Genomic DNA, 22,793 nt, shown 5'->3' with positions numbered 1-22,793 from the left:
ATGTAGGCCAGCAACACCAACAGGTGGAGGTCGACGTGGACATGCAAAAAGTCAGAGCCGCTCCCATAGTGGCAGTACCAGCCCCAGCACTGCAGGGGGGTGCTGTCCACACCACAACATAGCAGGCCACGTGCATGTGGCCCTGGCCAGTCCCAAGAGGCACCCAGATCCAGCGGACATATGTCATCATCAGGAGAAAGTACCATATCGTGGCTTTACCTGGTAGTGCCCGTGGAACCCCTGGCAGGCACAGTTCTCGTGTCCATGGCCAGAGACAGTTAACTGCACACCTTGCCAGGTATGGTCTGCAGCTGTCCAACAAACCCCTGTATAGGGCAGCCATATGACAGAACTGTGTGCATGGATATACACACACACACATCGCCAATACAGCTAGGGCAACTCCATACCTAAATACACCATATCTGCACATTCCAATTATTAATGAAACTCCCTAACACACACACATGATGTCAAATGAATGGCTCAGCCTAGGTCTCTGGCAAACCCACAACACACCCTGTGCATATGATGATACCTGTGCCACGTTCCTGTCATCCGTAACATTGACACAGGGACAGGCTAATATGGTTGTGATGCACAGGGTGACTCTACTACAGTGTACCAATGTAATGCTGTGTAACATCTTTTCAGCACTAAAGTTTAATGCTTACATGTCAGGATGTGTAGCTGTCCAGCCATGATGCATTATAGCTGTTATTAACATTGAGTGATTGTGGTCTCCATAATGTATTCTGTTTGTGTTGTAGGTGTCTATATGTCAGCAGGATGTTGGTCTGCTTCTGTTTCCTACAAGGGGTATGGCACTGTGGTGACACCTTGACTATGCCATATCCTGGTTAGAGCTGAACACAAGTCACAGGTCTGTATAACAGTTACTGCATGTGCCACATGCCTGATACGTCTGAGGGGTGTATACAGGTGAGTACATGGTGGCTGATGTCAGCAGCCCTTATACAGTGGACAATGGTAAGTGTACTGGGTGATACACACCACAGGTTTGTGTATAAAACACACACACACACACACACACACACACACACACACACACACACACACACACACACACACACGCACACACACACACACACACACACACACACACACACACACACACACACACACACACAGAGGCTTTGGTGTTGATGCCATATGCAGAGAATACTGTACACATGGATTTATGTACTTTTGCAAGGAACCCATTTTAGCCTATGTAATTCCACCAAAACAGAATAGGCACAACGTCACATTGGGAAATAATCAGTCTGCTAGTTTAATGTCATTGACAATGGTACTGGCAGGGTATATGTCTGCTTCATCAATGTAGTGCAATCCTCAACTTGGTAAACATAGGTGTGCTGTGTGGGTGGCACAGCCCTACCCTTTGGAGGGTGTGGGTGGTGTAGAACTGCAGACAGTGTGACTAACAACTACTTAACCTGTTAACATAAACTGTACATTATTACAGCCAATTAAGCGGGGGATACACTCAACAATAACCGCAATGATGGTTGCTGTGTCCACAAGATCCACACCCAGCTATATATACCAACCCCAGTATTGTTGTACAGATATACAGTGGGGAAGAGGGCATTTACACATCTATTACTAGTTTTGATGGAATGAATTTCCACAAGATGATACCTGTGAAATGTTAGCATTTGCTAGTCACTTCTCAGACAGATGACCTCCTGGGACATGTATTTTCTGCAAACTGAAGTAGATCCCTTCACATACACACACACACACACACACACACACACACACACACACACACACACACACACACACACACACACACACACACACACACACACACACACTCTTACTTGGCAACACTGGACTCGAACCCCATGTGTTGGTCTGGCCCTACAAACATGTATGCTGATAGGGTACCATAAACTGAAGCAGTTTACCATCAAATGGTCGACAGTAACATGCTCGACAGCCATCTCCTCGACCATGGTAGGAGAGACTGTCGGAATGTCGACGTTCATTTGTACATCAGTTTAAAAGGACTTACACGGGTAGGGAGTTTAAGCATGTATTTCAATGGGATATTTCCACCTTAAGGTAGACAGAATTTGTCGATGTTACTGTGTTGATCATACGACCTACTTCATAGTCATGAGTCGACGTTATTTGTCGTGGAAATCACTGTTCGTGGACGTGATTTTTGTCCTTTTGATAGTAAACCCATTGGAGCAGCATGCAGCATCACATAGAACTGGACCAAGGACAATGACATCTACCACAGTTTGTACACAGGCCAAGGTGCATATTCACAACACACATTCTGTTGACAATCACCATAAGGACACAGACCTCATTACTGTACACACTACAACAGAATGTCCAGGTTTTGCCCTGAAATATAAGTCCTACTATACATAACATGTCTAGCAGTCTGATATCTGACTGGCTTGTTATCAGGTATGATGTCAGTAAATAATGATGTACTGAACATATGCATCTCTTACTGCATGCCATATGTACAAAGGTTGACAGAGTTGTGGCTGGAGGCACAAACACAGGGCCAGTATTGACATGTTGCTGTGATAAATCCATACATTTACTGGTGTAACAGGGTTTGCTGTGACATATGTCTTCTGAGGGATATGAAGTCAGTAACTCACATGGCTGTCACCATGTACTGACTGAAATCCTCAGAGTATGCTTATGCATTTCTAAAGATAGGAAATATGTGAGTAACACAACACATGTAAGACTCCAAATACTGGCCAGTCTGCAGATAGCCCTACAGGTGAGAGTTTCCTCAACCACATAACACTGTCATGACAGATATTAAATCATGTAGAACAGCCATATCCACAGAAAACCTGTTAAACTAACATTACTTCAAATGTAATAGAGCAACATATACATTCTGTTCTCATGTCTGGAACATCCTCCTCCTGTTTGTTGGCCTGTCTCCACAGTGTATGTTGTAAGAGGCATATACAACTATCCTTTGTGATGCTGTTTGCCAAACACCCACATGAAGGCCTGCTCACAGTGAAGGAAAAGGGCCAACATCCAGATGAAGTGCTTAGTTATAGGAGTGTGTTTCCATACAATTGGCTATAGGAATGAGACCACAGCTGTTCGACATGCAATCAGCTAGTGGGGGGCTGCAATTCGTGCACAGGCCATCAGCTGATCATGAGCATCACTTACAAAACTCAAGCTGCTGCCTAAACAAAGCAGGTGTACTTTTCCATATCCACCAGAGACAGTGTGTGAGAGAGACAGACAGAGACAAAGTAAGAAAGGAAGGGAGAAGGAGAGTAAGAGCCAAGCATGTTTGTGTATGATCCATGTGTGGAGAGTGGTATCTGGGCATTATGACGGTTGCCTATATTGTGTAATAATCCATACTGTCACATGGTAATTGCACATGGCTGTATACATTTATGGCTGAGGATTGTCGACAAGAATCTCTACAATGGTTGGAAAATGTTGGCCTTGTAATGCTGATAATGGGACATGTAGCTCCTCAATATAATGATGTGGCAAAACCGACACTGCAATGGACCCTGTCATTACACAATCACCCCACCACTCACACAGATAACACACACACACAAACACACACTTACTAGGACTGAGTTTCAAAGCCCTACCTGACTATGTATTGCTATTACATTGTTATGCAATTATTGCATGTGCCACAGAGCTTACATGTTGGAGAGCTGTCCAAAGGTATCTTTGAAAGTGAGTGACATCAGCAAAAGTGATAAAGGAAGGATAAGGGAAGTGTAGTACATGTGACTGTCCACAAAATCAGGCATCAAGGAAGACACAACCACACTTTCTCAGGGAATCACAAACATTATCACAGTTGGCAGGGTCAGGATTAGAACTCCTACCGAACTAACTTGCTACACTACAGTATTATGCAGTTATCACATGCACCACAAAGTATATCAAGTTGACACACACACACACACACACACACACACACACACACACACACACACACACACACACACACACTTACTTACTTGCGGGTTCATTGCTTCACAGGTGTGTAGTAGCTGACTGTGCCGGAAGGCTGTACAAGGCTAGGGAAAGAGAATACCTTGATATCAGGCCATATGACAATGGTCTCCAGTGTGGCTCAGGGCTGTAGTCCCTGGATTGGCCCACACAGGTGGGTATTGTATTCACCATCCACTTATCTGGGTTACTATTGTGGGTGGCCAGTGCTGTGCAATGCTTGCCATGTATGTGATCTTTATTCCATAACATGGACAGTGTCTGGGTTGTGCACATGTCTCACATGCATGTTCTGTGACATGTGGAAGTGTACCTGGGGTCTCTGGGGCATTTTGTGTGGACAGATTGTTATCATCTGATGTGGTATTCCTGACCTCATGTGATGAGACCTAGCTATGGAACTGAGGTTGTGCCTGCACCTACATTGACAGCATGATACAAGTATTCAGTGGAGTTAGTGGCATCTGTCCATAAAGGGCATGTGTATAAGGCATGGTATTCACTTTGTGGGTTACATTTGCAGACTCTACAATTGTTGCAGGCATCCAGTGGGGAACATAGCAAAGGACCACTGTAAGCAATTATTTGCCTATTGTATGGATGGAACAAGGTGCCATGTCCTTTTACTTGCTGGATAACACACACTCAGTCAGGAGATGTTACACATCACTGTACATTCTGATGTCAGTGGCAGTGTTGTGGTCAACAGGCATGTAGTCCACTGCAATCACACCGTGGTTACTATCTGTGGGCAACTTGCAGAGAACTACCAATATAGTGGTTGTTGCCTAGCCAAGTGTGTTTGTGTATGAGACATGGGTGGAGCATGCTCTCTGAGTAATACAAGGGTTGCCTATATTGTTCACCAATCCATAATGTTACATGTAGGGCTATGGATTTTCTACACCAGCCTCTCTGCTGTTTGACATATGTTGTCCTTGTAAGGTGGACATTGTGACATATAGTAGGTCCTCAATATAATAATTTAGCAAAACCTGCCCTACAATGCATCCTGTCATTACACAATCACAGCAACTTCCACAGAGAATACTAATGACAAACACACACACTTGCCAGTACTGAGATTGAAACCCCTACATAGCTATGCATTGCTACTACAGTGTACCACATTTATCACACTCACCACGGATTTTATTGGATGGATGTTGTCCCAAGGTACTTCTAAGGTGAGGAACATCACCAGCCCTTGTAAATACTGGCATTGGGTGATGTAGTGAGTGAGAGATCCCAAAAATAAGTTCTCCCTTATCACACATGCACACTTGCTATGGGTAAGGTCCAAACCTCTAGCTAACAACCTTTATGGACCATTATGGCTACACATTTACCACTCAGGCTCTGAGATGTGTACTGGCTGTAAATAGAGACAAAAGCTTTGAAGTACACACACAAACACTTACCAGAGATGAGATTCAAACCCCTAACTGTGCAGTTACTGCTACTACATTGTTCTGCATTTCTGGCATGCACCACAAAGCTTGCATGGCTAATCCTTCTCTAAAGGCTTATTTCAAGGTAGATGAAGTAGCTAAAGTAGGGAAATGGGAGGTGTAGTGACTGTGAATGGCCTAAAAGCATTACTCTCTACATGCACATAGAATTTCACAATTGCCATGTCAGGGATTAGAACTCCAACCTAACTAGTACATCACACTATCATATTACACACTTATTGCATGTGCCATGGAGCTTATAGGATTCACCCTTCTCCAAAGGTGTATTTCAAGGTGAATGACATCAGCAGCCTTACTAAAGTAGGGCAATGGGAGGTGTAGTGTCTATGAATGGCTTCAAAATCATTGATTCCTACACACACAAACAGGTTTCACAGTTGCCATGTCTGGGATTAGAACTCCTATCAAGCTAGTACATCACACTATAGCATTACACAGTTACTGCACACACCACAGAGCTTATGGGAATGAGCTTTGTCCAAAGGGGTATTTCAAGGTGACTGACATCAACAGGCTAGCTAAACAAGGGCAATGGGGAGTGCAGTGCATGTGAATGGGCCATAAAACATTCCTCTGGAAACACACACAACACTCAGTCACACACAACTTTACATTTGACAGGACTGTGTATACAACTGCTAGATGAATAACGACTTGTACTGCCATGTTACACAGTTACCACAAGAACCACAGACACTATAGTGCTGAGGGCTACCAGAAGCAAATGTCTACAGTGATAGACACTGGCACATCATGTGGTATTGGCCAATTGGCTGTTTGTTGGGTGGGACAGGCCTCATGATGGGAAGCTCTTTGTCACTGTCTGTCTCTCTCTTCCCCACATCTCTGTTTGTGTATGTTTGACCTATTATAGTGTGTTGTCTTTGGATATATGTGTGTAGTCCTTTCCAATGTGTGTGCAATGTGGTGTGTGTGCACATACATCTGCGACTGACAGATATGTATAGTCCACAGTTGTTGCCAGATATGAGCTTCATTCCCAGTATGACCCTTCTGTGTTTTGTTATCAGACATGGCCTTCATTTTTATAAGTGTGGGAGCATGCCCAGTATGACCTTCTGCATTTTGTTGTCAGACATGGGCTTCATTTCTCTAAGTGTGGGGGCATGCCCATTATGACCTTCTGTATTGAATTTGTGAATCCATTCCAGGTAGATTGCACTCCAGTGCAGGCATTTGTGTTCTACACCTACAGCTAGCAACCTGTTTCTGCAGGATACCTGTAGCTAGGCTGATAATATGGAGTCACAATTGGCAAAGGATAGTGGGATACTGTAACTAATTGTGTCTGTGCTGCTTTTGCTACATGGTTTTGTTGTTAGCAGAGATATTCAGACAAATGTACTGTTTTACACTGTGATGTATTATGTCATCAACTACTGACAGATATACGTATTTTCTCAGAGTAATTTCCTGGGGAATACATGATGAATGAAGCTGTGTCCAGTATTGTGGTCTGCAGCCAACATATTCTTGCACAGTCATGCCATTCTGGAGGGGGAGCTGCAGACACTTGCTGATGGGTCTGCTTAAATGGTCCAGCACCTTGGTACTGTGGTGGCTGAGGATCCCATGCTTGTACATCTATCGACATGACAGAATGGCCATATCCTGCTGTGGGCATACTTCTCAGCTGTACAGATTCACACAGGTTACCCAGAGGCAGGGCTCATATATCTGGTCATTTCCCCTTCACATTGTGGTTTACAAGCAGGTTTGCAGCCACCCAGTCCTGGGTTTGCAGGCAGGGATAGTATGGGCACACATCAGGGATTCAGACTTCACACTCTCCATGCTTCTACCCCCCCCCCCGTTATTCTATCCTCTTCCTAACATTATGCAAGTGATGTCTGATAAGTATCCCTATAGTTATCACTTCATCCCAGCAGTATTTAGGGGTTGGTCCACAGTTCATGTAGTAGGACATGGTGGACATGCTACTGGGATTTGTCGAGATGGCTTTGCATTTGTGTTCACTGGACTGTGTTATGTCGTTATTTGGGACTCTGTGAGATAACATACATTGGCAGTATGGGTGAGACACAGGCCTTTGACAGAGGACTGTAGGGCATTTGGTAGTGATGTAGGTCATCTGTAGCAGGCCACTGCATTTTGTCACTCCTACAGTCCCAGGCTGCAAGCCACTGGATTCCCCTGGGGTGACAGGGTAGGTGTGCAAGATGTTAATGGCAATAATTTCTGTCCTTATTAATCCATTGGTGTGGATGCTGGCAGGGTGCTATTTACAGCTAGGGACACACCTGCATGGGACACCTCTTCAGCATGCTGCATTCTGTGGGTATTCCCATACAGAAGTGGGGGTCATATTTTACTCATTCCCAACAGCAGAGATATGACCTGTGATGAACCTGTGGCTGATGGTGAGGTGAGCTGAGTGCATGTGTGCTATGGAAGCTTCTTGCAGCTGACTCACATATATACATGGGGGATTCCCCTTATGCTGGCTTGTGCAGGGACATCAGTGGTTTCTCAGTACTTCATAGCTGTGCCTTTTGTGGTCTGCCAGTGTTTGGCCAGACTACATCAGTATTCCATACTACACGGACAACTAATGTGCTGCTAACCTGTATGTACAATTTCAAAGGTATGTCCATTTGACAGTTACATTTTATATACTCTGTCTAGGGTACTTCCACCTGTGTACTGTGTATATGTCTGGGCCCACATTCATGCCATGTCTATCTTTCAGATGGTGATGGATATTACATCTGAACAATTAGTATGGATTACTGCTGCATTGGGTCTTGCTGGAATGCATTGTGTTTGGCACTGCAGTTGTTGGAACTTGGTCCTGTCATCAACAGTACTGGCCATAGGCCACCAGGACGCAACCCTCCATGCCTGCATGCTGACCACTTTCACACAATATACAACACACAACAACCTAACACATAGAACCCTGCATATCATACACGTGCAACAATCTATCCTGCTAATTTGTCCAGCTCAGGTAATCTGTACTCCACTGTTATTATACCCACACATATATGTTACTACATTTCTACATAGGAATGGGGGGGGCACACCCAACAACTGTAAACATTTGCTATGACTGTACTAGTATTTCAAGTACTCTGTTGGCTTCCATTTCATTCTGTATTCTGATCTATCATGCAGACTAGAGGCATATCAGTGGAGTACAGATCTTAGGTTTTATAGACCTACATTTCAGTTTCAGACTTCTTAACATCCAACTGCCTGACCTGTTGTAGTCTGTCTGTGTAGTTCTGGAGGGGGGCTGTTCTCCATTGCTATCAACCAGAGGCCTTAGCACAGCCTTTCTTTGTGGTCATCTACACCATTCCTGCTGTTTGAGACTGTTGTTGGGTATGTGAGTCTCACTGACATGCATGTGTGTGTCCTATGGACACACATTTGGCCTACCACATGTCCTGCAGTGGGATTTGTCACCTTGTCTAGTACAGCCTACTATGTTGACACCAGTATCTGTTATGGATTTCATGCTGCCCATATAGGCGTCTACTATCTGCTGCCATCCCATTCAGCCACCCGATTCCCTTGCATGTTCACATCCGTACCATAGATACAAGTAGCAGAACATACTACTCCATTCAGCAATTGATAGGGAGAATGACTTACCTTGTGGCTGTGACAGTATTGAGGATGGTGCTGGAGGGCTGACTATGTTGGATAGTGTTGTGATTGGCATCCTTTTTACTGTATGTACCAGTCAGAGAGAGGTATCATTCCCTCGGTTCCTACCATGTCAGTGTATGTGCTATGCATTGCCTCTTTGCCAAAGCCTGGGCATACTGAGCATGCCTCCTTCTGCCTACAGGGGCCAGCTCAGGTTGTTCCTCCCCCAAGTCACTCTGTGCCTATGCTGGCCTTGGCAATGGTGGGGGGCTGTGTGGCCCTGCCCCATGCTGTTCCTGCTGCAGCTGTTTCCGCAGAATCATATTGTGTAGCATGGCACATACAATGACAATTTGTGTACATGTAGCTGGACAGTACTGCAAGGCTTCACCGGATATGTCAGGGCACTGGAACTGTGACTTGTGCAACCCAAACACATGCACTATTATGATTCTGTATCGTGCATGTGCCTCATTATGGAGTTCTTGTTCAGGTGTGTGTGCATTTCTGATGGGTGTCATCAGCCACGGCTCCAGTGCGTAACCAGCATCCCCCACTAGGTGGCCATATGTGATGTCCCCATTGGCAAATCCCTGGTACATCTGCGTCATATGCCAGATGTGGGAGTCATGATATCTTCCAGGGCTGCCAGCACACACATTCATTATAATGCCCTGGGCATCGCACATGACCTGGCAGTTGATGAAGGGGAAGCCCTTGTGGTTTATGTAGACCCTACCCCGCTTACCGGGTGGTGCTTTGATGTGTATGTGCATGCAGTCTATAGCACCCACTACCTCAGGGTATTCTGCTATTTGGTGGAAAGATGTATATTGCTGGTCAATGCCTCATGTGTGTTGTGGAAATATATTTGCTCGCCGGCATGTGCTGACATACCATCCAGGAACTGGTGGAGTACCCTGGATGCTGATGCCTGTGAGATCCCCATCATATCCTCAGTTGACCTTTGGAAGGTACCTATGGCTAGTATTCTTAAGCCTACACATACCTTGGTATCCACTGGGATGGGTTCTCCTCTGTTGGTTCTGTTGTGAGGCGTAGCTGGCACAGCTCAACAATTTGCTGTAGGAAGTCCCTGTCCACCCTATAGCACCCTATAGCGCCCCACTATCTCCAGCTCATGTAGCCCCTGGTAGGTTACTCTGGGTCTGTACTCTCTTCTCCTTCTCCTCACTATGGGTTGGTCATCAGCATTCTCATCCTCACCACCCTCAGCCTCTTCCACATATTGATTTATGAGAGCAAAAGCAGCCCCTATCATTTTGTTACTTTTGTTAGGAAAAATTTCCCTATTTGTGTACACCGGCGGAGTAGAGTTTGTGGGAAAAAACAGACGGCAAGGTTTTGCTTAGTTAATAGTAGTGTGCTGGGCTGGGCTGGGCTGCTGCCTGTGTAATTGGCTGATTCTGATACATTTCACCTGCCAGCTATGCTAGTTCTCCTTGATTGCCTTCCAACTGCTGTTTTCCCTTCCCATTGCCTTTCTATTTAAGCCCCGAGGCATGCTGCACAAACCCAGTGCTCAGATGTGAACTAAGCTGCTATTTCCTTTTTTTTTTGTTTAAAACCCGGTGCGCGATGCACACACCAATTTAGGCAATGTAAATACTGCTAGGCAGCTTCAGACACACCCCTTCCTTAACTGTGCTTAGCTAAGGGCAAACATGGGCCACAGAACTCCAATAAGCTTACAGCATGCATTACATACCCCCTTATGAAGTCATCTAGCTCTTAGGCTTACACCATGGTATTACTGCACCTACATGTTTGGGTGCAAGCTAGCAGTGAGGGGAAATCTGTGATTCAGTATCACTGCCCTCATTTACATAGGATTGACTGCTAATGCACGGTTACAAAACCAACATTCAGCCTTCCCCCTTAACAACCACTATTTCATGGTCTTGTTGTGTTATGCATGCCATTGACTATTATGGCAAAATTATGATTCTGGTTTAAAAGCTTATTTCCAGCTTTTTTTTAATTATTTTCAGCTGATCCCATTTGCACACCGCTGCCCTGTGCTTAAACAGATGAAATCGGCCAAAAAAAAGTTAATTTTTATAATTTTGCAACTAATTTTCATGCCTAACCTTTCTAATGCATGTGTTTTTATGAGCTGTCATGCCTCCGTTTTGTAGTTTGCAGAACTGTATTCAGCTACTGGCTGAATACATTTCTGCAGTCTACACTATTCCTGCACGGATGCCTGCCTGCTTCCTGGATCACTAATTCATCTCATTTGCATGGTTTTCTCCAGCAAATGAGGTAATTAGCATACAGGGGCTGTGTCCATGCAGGAATAGTGCAGGAGCGCTCGTGCATGTCCCGGGAGCTCATTCCTGGATCGCACGTCAGCCATATTGCCTGCAGCAGCTCTTGCACTATTCCTGCATGCTGTGCTGAGCTTGCTGAATCCTGGAGATAGAGTTTTTATTAATTGAATGTCATTTATTAGGGAAGAGATGTCATTAATTGAGTGATTACTGCTGTTATCAATGTTAGCTTGTATGAATGTCAGATACAGCCTGATGAAGCAATTGTAAAAACACGTTTGCTGTTATTAAAGTTTTTCATTGTTACGTGGTACCCAAGGATCATTTTGCTTTCTACAGTTGATTTATGTTACAGCTCTGGACTTTATGTTGGTAACTGTTGTTTGTTCTTCTGTGGTAAGATCATGAAAGGAGATGTGATCCATGTTGAAATGCTTAAGACATTTGGCAGTTTGGGGGGGTGTCATTGTTAATGTGACTTTTTAGTGTTTAATGAAACAAAAGAAAAACCCTAGGAAATAGCTAATGACTTGCTTTCTAATCTTTACCCATTCCCAATATCCACTTGTGTAACTTGGCCCCATTTCTCATTCTATACTTTAGCCCACTAGGCTTTTATGAGGACAAACAGTTAATTTCCGTATAAAAATGTATGTATGCCACACTCACCAGTCTTCTCTTACTGAATTCCAGTATAACTCAGTCATAAAAATAAAATAGATTGGAATGACAAGACCGTTTTACTATAGTACCTTACCTTGCTGAAACTTATTTTGCATGTTACTAACAGAAATTCCATTAACCATTTTCTCAGTATTTTCTGAGCCTTCAGTGTGAAGTTACACCATCCTTGCTTCCTGACTGTCGTCCGCAACTGTCCTAATATCTTGTAACCTACTGGTTTCCAGGTCTTTAAAGATTTATGTATGATTTGGACTTTGTTCTAATTATCTATCCCCTAACTCTCTAAAATGTACATGATTTTACTTGATTTCTTGTGAAACTGTGGGAAACCTACACCCACCAAGAGATTGCTACTGCAAAAATCTGTATAAGTGCTAAAATAGTGGGTACATAACTAATATGTGAACCAAGTTTCCTCTTAAATCTTTGTAATCCTGATTGTGTGATTTTACTACAGACTGTGAACTATGCTTAACTTGATTGTGTGATTTTACTACAGACTGTGAATTATGCTTCTACTTGTAACTCCTAAATATGTAACTTAATAACTTGGAGCTTTTCTCCCCGGGCCTCCGCTGAAAATGGACATATATCCAGTCGGACTATCCCAATAAACAAATGTAAAATCAATACATGAATATGTTCTTACCTATATGTGGTTATGTAACATCTGCCAGTAGTTCCTCCTACCCCTATCCCTTACATTTTCCCAACATGGCAGTCTTCATTTCTTTTCTGTCATGGGAACGAAGACCACTCCCCCTTTTTGATGAACATGTATTCACTGATAATTGCACATAATCATAGGTTCATAGGTTCATACTAGGCTATCTGGTATGGGGAACCTATTATTTATTTTTTTGTGCCTCTGTCGAGAGTGAGTGACAGGGAGGTCCCTGGGGTATATCTGCGATCTCCCATCCATTCCACAGCATAGGAGTCTTTGGGTGATGAATCTATCCCCCAGATTTTTGAGGGTGAAGCATATTCATCAAATCTGTTTTTTGATGGCCTTGTATGTTAGGCAAAGGTCACCTCTGTATCCTGACTTTTGTGGCCTCTCCAGCTGCTGCAAGTGTCGGGTCAGATACATGCCGAATGGGGCATGTCAGTAATCATTCTGGTGATGTGGTGGATGAGTGAATGATGGAGACTCCCTTGATCTAGATAGAATCCCTTCATGATAAGGTGGGCAGTGTAGAGGTCTTCCTAACTACTTTAGCTACATGGGTGTCGAATGACAGACTACTATCAACCTGGGGACCCAGGTCCCTCTGTCCCTGATCTCTTCTCAGTGGATTGCCACCTATTTACCTATTAGGTAGGTAGGTAACCTTGTTAGAAGGGGTATGATGATGCATTTTTTGGCATTTAACTTTTTTACCATGGCTCTCTGGCCAGTTACCATTTTCTGTGAGACCCTTCTGAAGGATATCTGTGTCAGATGTGTTTCTTTTATATGCGCAGTTGCAGTCATCTGCTCTGCACTTTTTCTCTCATAACCCTCCTGTGTTTTTGCTTGTGCTTGGAAACACCACTTGTGACAGAGATCGAGGGGACTGCCTTTTCCTCATCCTCATCAATGGTGTGACTGTTTCAAAAAGTCAACCAAGTTTAAAAGGCATGATCTGCTGCAGTCTTCCTTCTTGGAGTGCAGTATCCACCATCCGAGGATGATGCCAGGTCCTTGAGAGCTGTGGGTTTCATTTGGATCATGAGGATTTGTTGGAGGGGGGGGCCATCGGAATTTTTGGCTAGAATCGTTTGGAGAGAGATGTTCTCCTTTCAGGTATGGAGAAGTTTGGTACTGAATGCATCTGAAAGGATCAGTATGTATGTTGGGAGTTTAGAAATCAGTTTCTGTCTTCTCATTCATTATAACTCTTTTGTAGCTAGGTTTAGAGTTGCAGATTTTTTTCGAAATCTTTTTTTTTTTTATGATTTTCTCTCCCAGGTTTCTAATTTTTTTTCGGAATTTGAGCTCTTTCTATTTGATTTTATGTAGTTTCTTCCTTTTACCCTTTTTGATTTTGGATGATTAAGGTCCGGCCTGTTTCCTTTTACTTATGTAGTTCAAAGGGGTGTTGGGTTGCTTTTTTTTTTTATATCCCTACGGTGCTGGTGCTGGTTGTTTGTTAGGAGTATTATATGCTCAGTTGCTACTGTTTGCCCTTCGCTTGCTAATTTTGAGAGTCTTTGTTTTTAGAGGGTTTGTATCGGCTTTGAGAAGGGCTTTTAAGGAGTCTTTTTATTTTTAGAGAGTGTCAGCGGCTTTGAGTGTGTTTTCGGCTTTTTAGGGTTTTATTTCAGTAGGGGGTGGTACACCTCTGGTGTTGAACATTGTGCTCCCTACTCTAGTCCCAGTGATGATCTCTGGTGGGATGAGGGTGTCTAATTTTTAGACAGGTGTCTGATGGGATCATTGAGTAGCGGTCTAGGAACTATTGTTGGGTTGTTGATGGGTTGTTTGAGTTCCTGTTGAGTTTAGGCTTGTCTTCTCTTGTGGAGATGGTGTTTAGTTTTTGAATGTGAGTAGAGTTTCTATATTTAGTGAAGGTTTTAAGTGTATGAGGGTGTTGGTTGGATCCCAGCCATTTAGGGTATTAGGTTTTTCAAGGGTATGAGTGTGGGGGTTTTTGAGTTGTGGAGCAGTGCACCACAATTTGCAGAGTGCCACCAGTCTTGAGGTGTGGGTGTCCTTGATGCTCCGATGCACCCCCATGCGATGCAGGTATTCTGGATATGGGGCCCAGCACCATGATGAGTAATACCTATTTTTTGGTGGGGGTGCTCTCAGGGTGGAAAGGCGACAGGCCCGGGTAGTAGCTGAACCCTGGAAGATGTTCTGGGGTTGGCTCCAGAGCCTTCGACCGGGGAGATTGAGATCTGAAGACTGGCATCAGGCGCCGATTTGGTTTTCTGGCCTCGAGTGGTGCATTACCTTTTTTTAGACTTTTGGCTTTAGAGTTTCTAGATTTAGTTTTCCTTTTTGTGTTTCTAGGGTGGTAGGTTTAGGGGTTTGGTGTGCCTAAAAAAAGGCTTAATTTGAGAGCCTTTGGTCATAACTCCGGAATGGTGCAGCCAGGTGGCATATCCGTCCCATTTAGCCAGTGTGCAGTGTCAGCTTGTCATCCCAGAAGCACAGCATCTATGTAGGATCCCATCATTCAGAGTGTTTTTCCCTATTGTTGAATGACTGCATTCATTCTTGGTATTGTAGCATCATTCTTGGTCTCCGTATCCATACCGGTCAGGTCCATTGGATCTGCTCTCCAATCTCAAGTTCTCCTCAATGTCAAATAGGGAGAGTCCTCTCGTTTTACTCGGTGGCGAGACCCAGAGTGGACGCGTGGTGGGTGATGGAGTTCTGGCTGGACAGGACCTGAGTAGTGTTATGTGCTGTATGGCAGGGCACTAGCGCGCGTTATGTGTGTGTTTGACCCTTCAGCAGGCTGCTTCTGGGCTGCGCGTGTCTGTGTCTATGGAGTCACTGGCTGTAGTGTGTCTGTATTGTGTTTGTATGTGTGTGTGACTACTGTTTCTGACTTGTTTTTTGGGGTGACTGTGAGGTCCTGAGGTGAGGGTGTTGTGTGGGTGGTTTTTTTGATTGCTTGTGGTCCTTCTGCGGTTGTGGCTTCTGTTGTTTTGGAGCCTTTTTGTGTTTGGTTGTATGTGTGTTGTAATGTATAGTGTGTGTTTTTGTGTATATGTGTGTGTGTTGAGGGTGATATCCTCCTGTGTGTCAGAACTGGTCCCTCCTGCCTGGTCTTGTCCTGACCTATGTTTTCAGCGTTATATTTGTGTTTCAAGAGGGTTTTCTGTGTACATATAGTTGCATTGAGTTGCATGTATTTGTGTTTGCAATTGTAACATTGCCTGAGGATTCCCATCAATGAAGCATAGCATTGGACTGAAGAGGAGGACAAAAGCTTGAAACAGATGGCAAGAGAAGAGAGAAAAAAACGACATGCTAAGAGAAAGGGGCAAAAACTTTTGTAGAATGGGGGGTTGCCTTAGGTAATAGCTAGTGCAAAGAGTGCCGTGTCAAGGACAAAAAGTACGTATCAATAAAGTAAGTAAGAGTAGAGATAGTCTTTAATTATAGAGAGAGAATATTAGATGATCTTTTAATAGAATGATGCTTTTAATTATAGGATGGGCTGTTTGAGAAAGTAGTTAATTTAAAAATTTGAAGAAGTGGACTTTGGCAGAAAAATTTTTAAAGGTGCCTACCGTTGGTGCCCGAATTTGTAGCTTAACGCAACGGCAGCAACTGTCTCAACGGCTAAATAAGCGCTAAATGGCGAAAGCGTCTTTATAGCAGGGGCTGGAAAAGGGGCTGAAAAAAAGAAAATGAAATGAAAAAAACAAGCTAAGTTATTAAATTACTCCCCTTATGGAAAAAATGTTAGAGAAAAAAAAATGAATGTAAATGGAAATAATTAATAAAGGCACAGTGATAACAGGGGAAGGGCAGGCAGGGGCAGCAACTCAATGTTAGTCACTGCCACTGATGAACACAGAGACCCTCAGACAGCCTCACAGAAAAAAAGAAACATGAACTTTCAAACAGTTTCAGGAACAGCAAGCCTTAACTCAAAGACTTTAACTTTTGAAAAAAAGCAAAATTTTTTTTTTTTTTTTTTTTTTTTTTTTTTTTCAGAGACAAGTAATATCAAGTTATAACAGTGCAGTAAATGACCCCACACGAGAAAACCCTAGGTCAAGAGGAAAAAGCAAGGAAATATTAAAAAAATTTAAAAAAAATTTAAAATTAAGAACAAACGCAAACATTTTTGGCAGCTTTCTAAATACAGCTACTAATACAGAAATCTAATCAGAGTTTAACAAGCCACAAAAAAGAAAATAGCTAAGCAGCTATGCAGAAAAAAATAAAGCAAAAAAAGAAAAAAAAACTTCAAAAAATCTCAGTGGTCCCTCTTCTCTCTCAGCGGTTTTTCCTCTTGGAGGGTCCTACTGCAACATTTAAATTGTCAGGATCCCCCTCAGCATACCATTATAGTACTCATCCATTTTATATCCTGAAATAGATTACCATGGTTTGTTGACCAGCATATATTCAGTAAGTTAACCAGCATGTTTTTGCGGAGAAGTCCAGAGTACCCAGAAAAAAAAAGTCACAGTCAGAATTTGCAAACTCGATCCATGATGTATTCCAACACCAAATTTCAACCCCTGGACACTAGCACTGTGAGAAAATATATTAACTCCTGAACTGATCATGTTATCAATTTATGTTACTGTCTGCTTTGATGATTTCTTCAGGCCAACATTAGTTCACCAGGTAAATGTTTTTTTTTTTTCTGTTACAGATTTAATATTATTATTTTTGGTTTTATTGATTGTGGAAGTTAACATTTTATTTTACTGCTACTGGGACTATTTTTGCTTTAGGAGACAAGGTGACCCAGTGGTTTTGGTGATTGCATCAGAGATCCATGGTCAGGGGTTCAGTCCAGGCCTCTTAACTCTAATTGCATGGAGTTTACATGTTCTTTCTGTTTGAACTGTGGTGGTCTCTGAAAAATCTGGTTCTGTCTCAAAAACATGTGTTTGATATAGCTGCTCTAAAATAATGTGCAGCTATTTTGCATTCATCCTTGCTCTTGTAGTTTAGTTAACGACTGAAATGGTCCATGGCTAAAATGGTCCACAAGTAGGGTTACCACCTGTCCCACTTTGCGAGGGACAGTCCCTCTTTGGGCAGTTGTGTCCTGCAAAAAATGTGAAAAAAATGGCAAATGTCCTGAGATTTTAGGACAAAATTAGTTTCTATATTTTATGTAATAGTCACATAAAACAGTTATTCTGTATCTGAAACACCTAAATGTTATAGAAAACAGAATAAAGAACTAAAATGCTACAAGAATAAACTTTTATTCAGGCAAGAAACTGAAGTTCTGTCCTTTGTACTGGCCGTGGGTATGTTTTGCCCTGCAAAATCTAATGTTTGTAGCACAAATGTCCCACTTTGGGCATTTGGAAAGGTGGCAACCCTATCCACAAGAAATATGTTTACTTATTCAGTTAATAAACAAATAATAAGAATATACAAAAGAATTCAGGTAGGATAACATTAGACTGACAGTTGTTTGGATTTGTTTAAGGAGAAGCATTACTTTTACTGTATTTGGCACAGCAGTTTTCATTTCATTTACAGGTAAGTACTAGGTTTGCTGTCCTTGTGGGACATTTTAAAACTAGCCAGTTCTCCAAAGGTGTGAATCAAACCATGTACCTTGTGTCTCTGAGGTAAATATCTTAATCATTTTGCCAGCCCCCAAGTCCTTCAGTTCATTTCACAGTTGTGTTGTCGTCAGAAGCCTTCATATTATCCCTGTGTCCTGAAGACATGTTCAAAAGGGAATTGGTGAACCTCCACATTGTCCTTAGGTGTCGGTGTCCTGGGATGGCCTTTTGTCTTTTCTAGGAGTGGATTTCTACCTTCTGTCCATTGTATGTAATAGATTTCAGCTTCCTTGCTGCCCTGAATACACAGATCTCTTGAGGCCTGGACTGAACCTCTGACCATGGATCAATGATGCAAGCACCAAAACCATTGGGTGACCTTGTTTCCTATTAATGAATATCTGTTAACTGAATAGCACAAGAATTCCAGACAGATCCAGACATAATGGAGGATAAAGGCCTCAAATCAGAACAGACCAAAATATAAAGCAATAATCTGGGCATTCTGTAAAATCTTAGATAGATGAGATGAATGCCTGCATATGATACAGATTCTACTGGAAAATTAATTCATTATCTGTTGGTTCAGCACTAGAGAAATCTTAATGCATATTGAAATCCCATTGTTGGTTAATGCTACCAATATTAATGTGAAGATAAGTGCACACATAGAATGAGGAAATAGTTTCATGAAAAGATGCAGCATTTACTGTATCACAGCACATGAGATTGACAGAGATTATGAGGAAGTATGCACTGCTTCCAAATAAAGATAGGATCTGTAGCGCACCGTCTTGGCAATGGTAAAAAAGCCAGACATGATTGATTCCATACATACCTGTTATCAATAAGCAGAGATTGCACCTAAGGGCAATAAGCCAGCCTATATGTTTAATTCCAGCAATGCTCATATGCAGGATACCTACAATCCATTATTTCAAACACTGGATTTAATGGCTACTGCACTGGTATGATTAATGGTATCTTTGTTTTTTTTTTTTTCAGCACAATCCAAGAAATGACTCGAAAACTCTTCACTAACAACAGAGAGAGGTGGAGACAACAGAATGTCAACAGTGCATTTGCAGAGCTCAGAAAGCTTGTACCGACTCACCCTCCAAACAAGAAGCTAAGTAAGAATGAAACACTGCGGCTCGCCATGAAGTACATCAAGTTCTTAGTGAAAGTTCTGGGGCATGAAAGCCTGCAGCAAGCCACAGCAGCAGCCGCAGCAGCCTCAGTGCCCTGTGGAACCATGCTGGTGTTCTTCCAGGAGGATGACCAGTCACAAAATACAACATCGTGGATGCTGCCTAAAGATAATAGCATTCCATCTCCTGAGTCAGGGTGTGAAAGTTCAGAATCCTTGCTGTCACCATAAAGATTGTCAGTGCAAATGAGCAACAATGGAGTATTTATTTATTTATCTGTTTATTTATTTTGTTATCTTTGTATATTTATTTGGTTGTTTAATCAAGAAGATGTAACAAATCCTCTGAGGAAAAAAAGACATTTCATCATCTCTTGATATTATAACAAAAATAATTGTATTTTCCGGTTTATATATATATTAGTGGACAGTTTAGGACTGCTTGCATTCTCTCATATTTATTTATCTGAGATATGATATCTGTTTCCACTTTTGATATTACTGAAACACAACATAAAATATGTTAAAATAATCAGACTTTTACAGTCTTAGATCCATAATCAGCTCTTATTATATACTGCCACAAAATAATGAATTCCACCAAAGAAAGACAGCTTTCATGCTGAATGATTCTTCTCACCTCACAGTGCAATAAGCATTTATTGTGTTGGAGTCTTCCAAGTTCTACATGGTGTACACTGTTTTAGACAAAGAATTTATAAACTTTTGTTTGAATGTCTATAATTAATAGTGAAACACTGATCACTTGCGTCAATGCCATGCATTTTAATCTAAAACTAGTTTGTGATTTAAGAGATTTGACAAACCTAACTTTTTTCTATTACTCTGTTTAAGTTGCAAGTTAATATATGAAGAATTAGTGCTTCTTGGATTATATGAATGTCATTTAAGTCAAGGAATGATATTCAAAGAGTGCTACCATCTCATATAGCTATTTACCTTAGTTAGTTGTTTACGTTCAGTCTGAGCTGCATGCAGTGGGACTACAGATGCATTTGAAATAAATGTTAACTCATAAGATATGTTTCATATATATCCATAACCCGATGACATGGCTCTATGATGGAATTAGAAATGTTAGCTTGAGTGGTGAATAATACTAAGCGATGGCAATAGTCATCTCTGAATACCCCCATGACTTTTTTTCACAAAATTTATCAAAGAAAAAAACAACAAAAAAAATCCTAAATTCATATACTCACAATAACAAGTGTTAACACTTAAACAATATATTTCATACAATGGCTGCTGCTGACACTGACTTAAAGTAACATAGATACTGATAAAGGTTATCTGACCTACCAATATTTAATAGCAGAAAAACATTAGGATAAACCTCTTGATATGCAAACTACAGTGTCCTTTTCCTGTGACTACAGTTTAGTCCACCTAAACTGCAAGCATATTACAGACTGCTCTAAATAAGATCTTTATATTTTTATTTCCTCTGTCAAATCATTTGAACAGCATTTTCTAACATTAAAAAGGTTATTTTTTATGACAGCAACAGTAAGGGCATTTCCTGGCTCCCCTTACCCTCAGACCCCTTCTCGAGTACTGATTGCTGTTAGCCTTTACGTTAACAATAAACTCACATCACTGCCCACTGAAATCTGAAGCTCAGGAAAAGTCTTCATTTAGCCTAACAATTGGTTAAAAAGGTTTTTTTTTCAAATGGCCCTGTCCATATAGAATCAGCAATCCCAAGACAAAAGAACTACCTCAGTATTCAAGCGAAAGTAATTCCTTGCATGTTACTTAAAAATATAACTGATTCATAGTCATAGACTTCACTCTGTCATAGATCTAAATAAACATGTATTGCTCAACTGAAATTATAGAAACTCTGCACTGAATCAGGAAAAATGCATGCTGGTTTTCTGTTTAAAGTTTAAGAATGATATAAACACACATTTTCTGATTAATTTGGTAGCTGGAATGATTATACATCCTTATCCATTGTATGACTAAAATGTATTGTACACTATCAGAAGCATCTTTGTTTTACAATTATTTTTCCAGTTATACTGCTCATGTTAAAGTTGCAAGCAATTTAAAAAGAAGATTACAGTCTGTTATGTGATTTTTTTGGTCAGATTGTCTACTTATTTGTTCTGTAAAACTACACCAACACAATAGCATTTGGACAGACATTGGGCAATGATTTGCATGCATATGCAAAGCACTCTGAGTAAGAAAAAATAACATCTTAAGAAGAGCAGTTTCTTATATCATCATATATGTTAATTTCCTATGTAAGGCGTTCTACCTGCAAGACCTAATTGACAATATGTCTTCTTAGGAAGTATGAAACACCAGCTAATGCATTTATTATGGAAATACAGTCATTTAGTTTGTGATGTATTTTTGGTTCAATCTTTTAAGATTTTATGGAGCAGTTGTCATTTCAAAGAAAGAAAAATATAGGAAGCAATCCTTCAGCAAAATAAAATACAAAAACGCACTTTTTTTTTTTTTTGCTTTGAAACTGTATAATTTAACAATAATCTACTACTGGGTGTGAGTAATGCAAGATTTACCCATGGCTGAAACGATTTGATCACAAGGGCAAAGCCCAAGTGATAAAAACAAAGCCAAAGATATGTAAATTCTGCACAACCCACAAACAGGAGTAGATTATTGCTATTACACAATGATATTATTTAATACAAAAAGAACTTACCTTTTCTGAATAATGTAATTGTATAAAAAGTATTTATTGTTCTTTCTACTGCTTCTGTTCATCTGGGGCATGCAATTGATCTACTCTGCATGTGTATAGGAATACCCGCAGAGAAGATTGTGTCTCTTTCTCCCATAGTTTAGAATTTTTTGCAGAATGTCCAGTTATTTGTTTCTCACTTTGGGACTGTTTTATTTGGGACTGTTGTTTATGAAATATATGCTTTTATTGTTAATCAGGGCGGCAATGGTGGTGCAGCGGTTAGCGTTGCCATCTCACATCAAGAGGTTCTCCGATTCCATCCTCAGCTGGGGTGCCTTATGTGCAGAGTCTGCATGTCTTCCCTGTGGTTGCGTGGGTTTCCTATGGGTGCTCCGGTTTCCTCCCACACCCAAACACATGCTGTAGGTGGATTGGACACTCTAAATTGGCTCTAGGTGTGAGTGCATGCATGTATGTGCCTTCTGTGGAAGGTTGGGTGCCGGGTTGGCAACCCGAGACCATAAAAAAACTCCACTGCCAATCATGAGCAGACAGGTGATATGCTGTCGCAACCCCTAACCAGGAAAAGCTGAAAGAAGAAGATGCTTTTATTGTTAATCATTGAGCACTGAAGT

General features: G+C 41.7%; 1 protein-coding gene across 1 annotated transcript in view; it reads left to right on the top strand.

Annotated features, from left to right (window-relative positions):
• Positions 1–22,499, top strand: part of TAL2 (TAL bHLH transcription factor 2) — a 77,875-nt gene extending 55,376 nt beyond the window's left edge. Inside the window, exon 2 of the mRNA XM_044061050.1 lies at positions 19,328–22,499. Coding sequence (XP_043916985.1) covers positions 19,341–19,703 — 363 coding nt within the window. The 5' untranslated portion in view covers positions 19,328–19,340 and the 3' untranslated portion in view covers positions 19,704–22,499. The remainder of the gene's footprint in view (positions 1–19,327) is intronic.
• The last annotated feature ends 294 nt before the right edge of the window (positions 22,500–22,793 follow it).

The sequence above is a fragment of the Protopterus annectens genome, chromosome 2.part0 (genome assembly GCF_019279795.1).
Source record: "Protopterus annectens isolate FY-2018-M chromosome 2.part0, PAN1.0, whole genome shotgun sequence".
Taxonomy (NCBI): domain Eukaryota; kingdom Metazoa; phylum Chordata; order Ceratodontiformes; family Protopteridae; genus Protopterus; species Protopterus annectens.
This window is presented reverse-complemented; position numbering and strand designations above follow the sequence as displayed.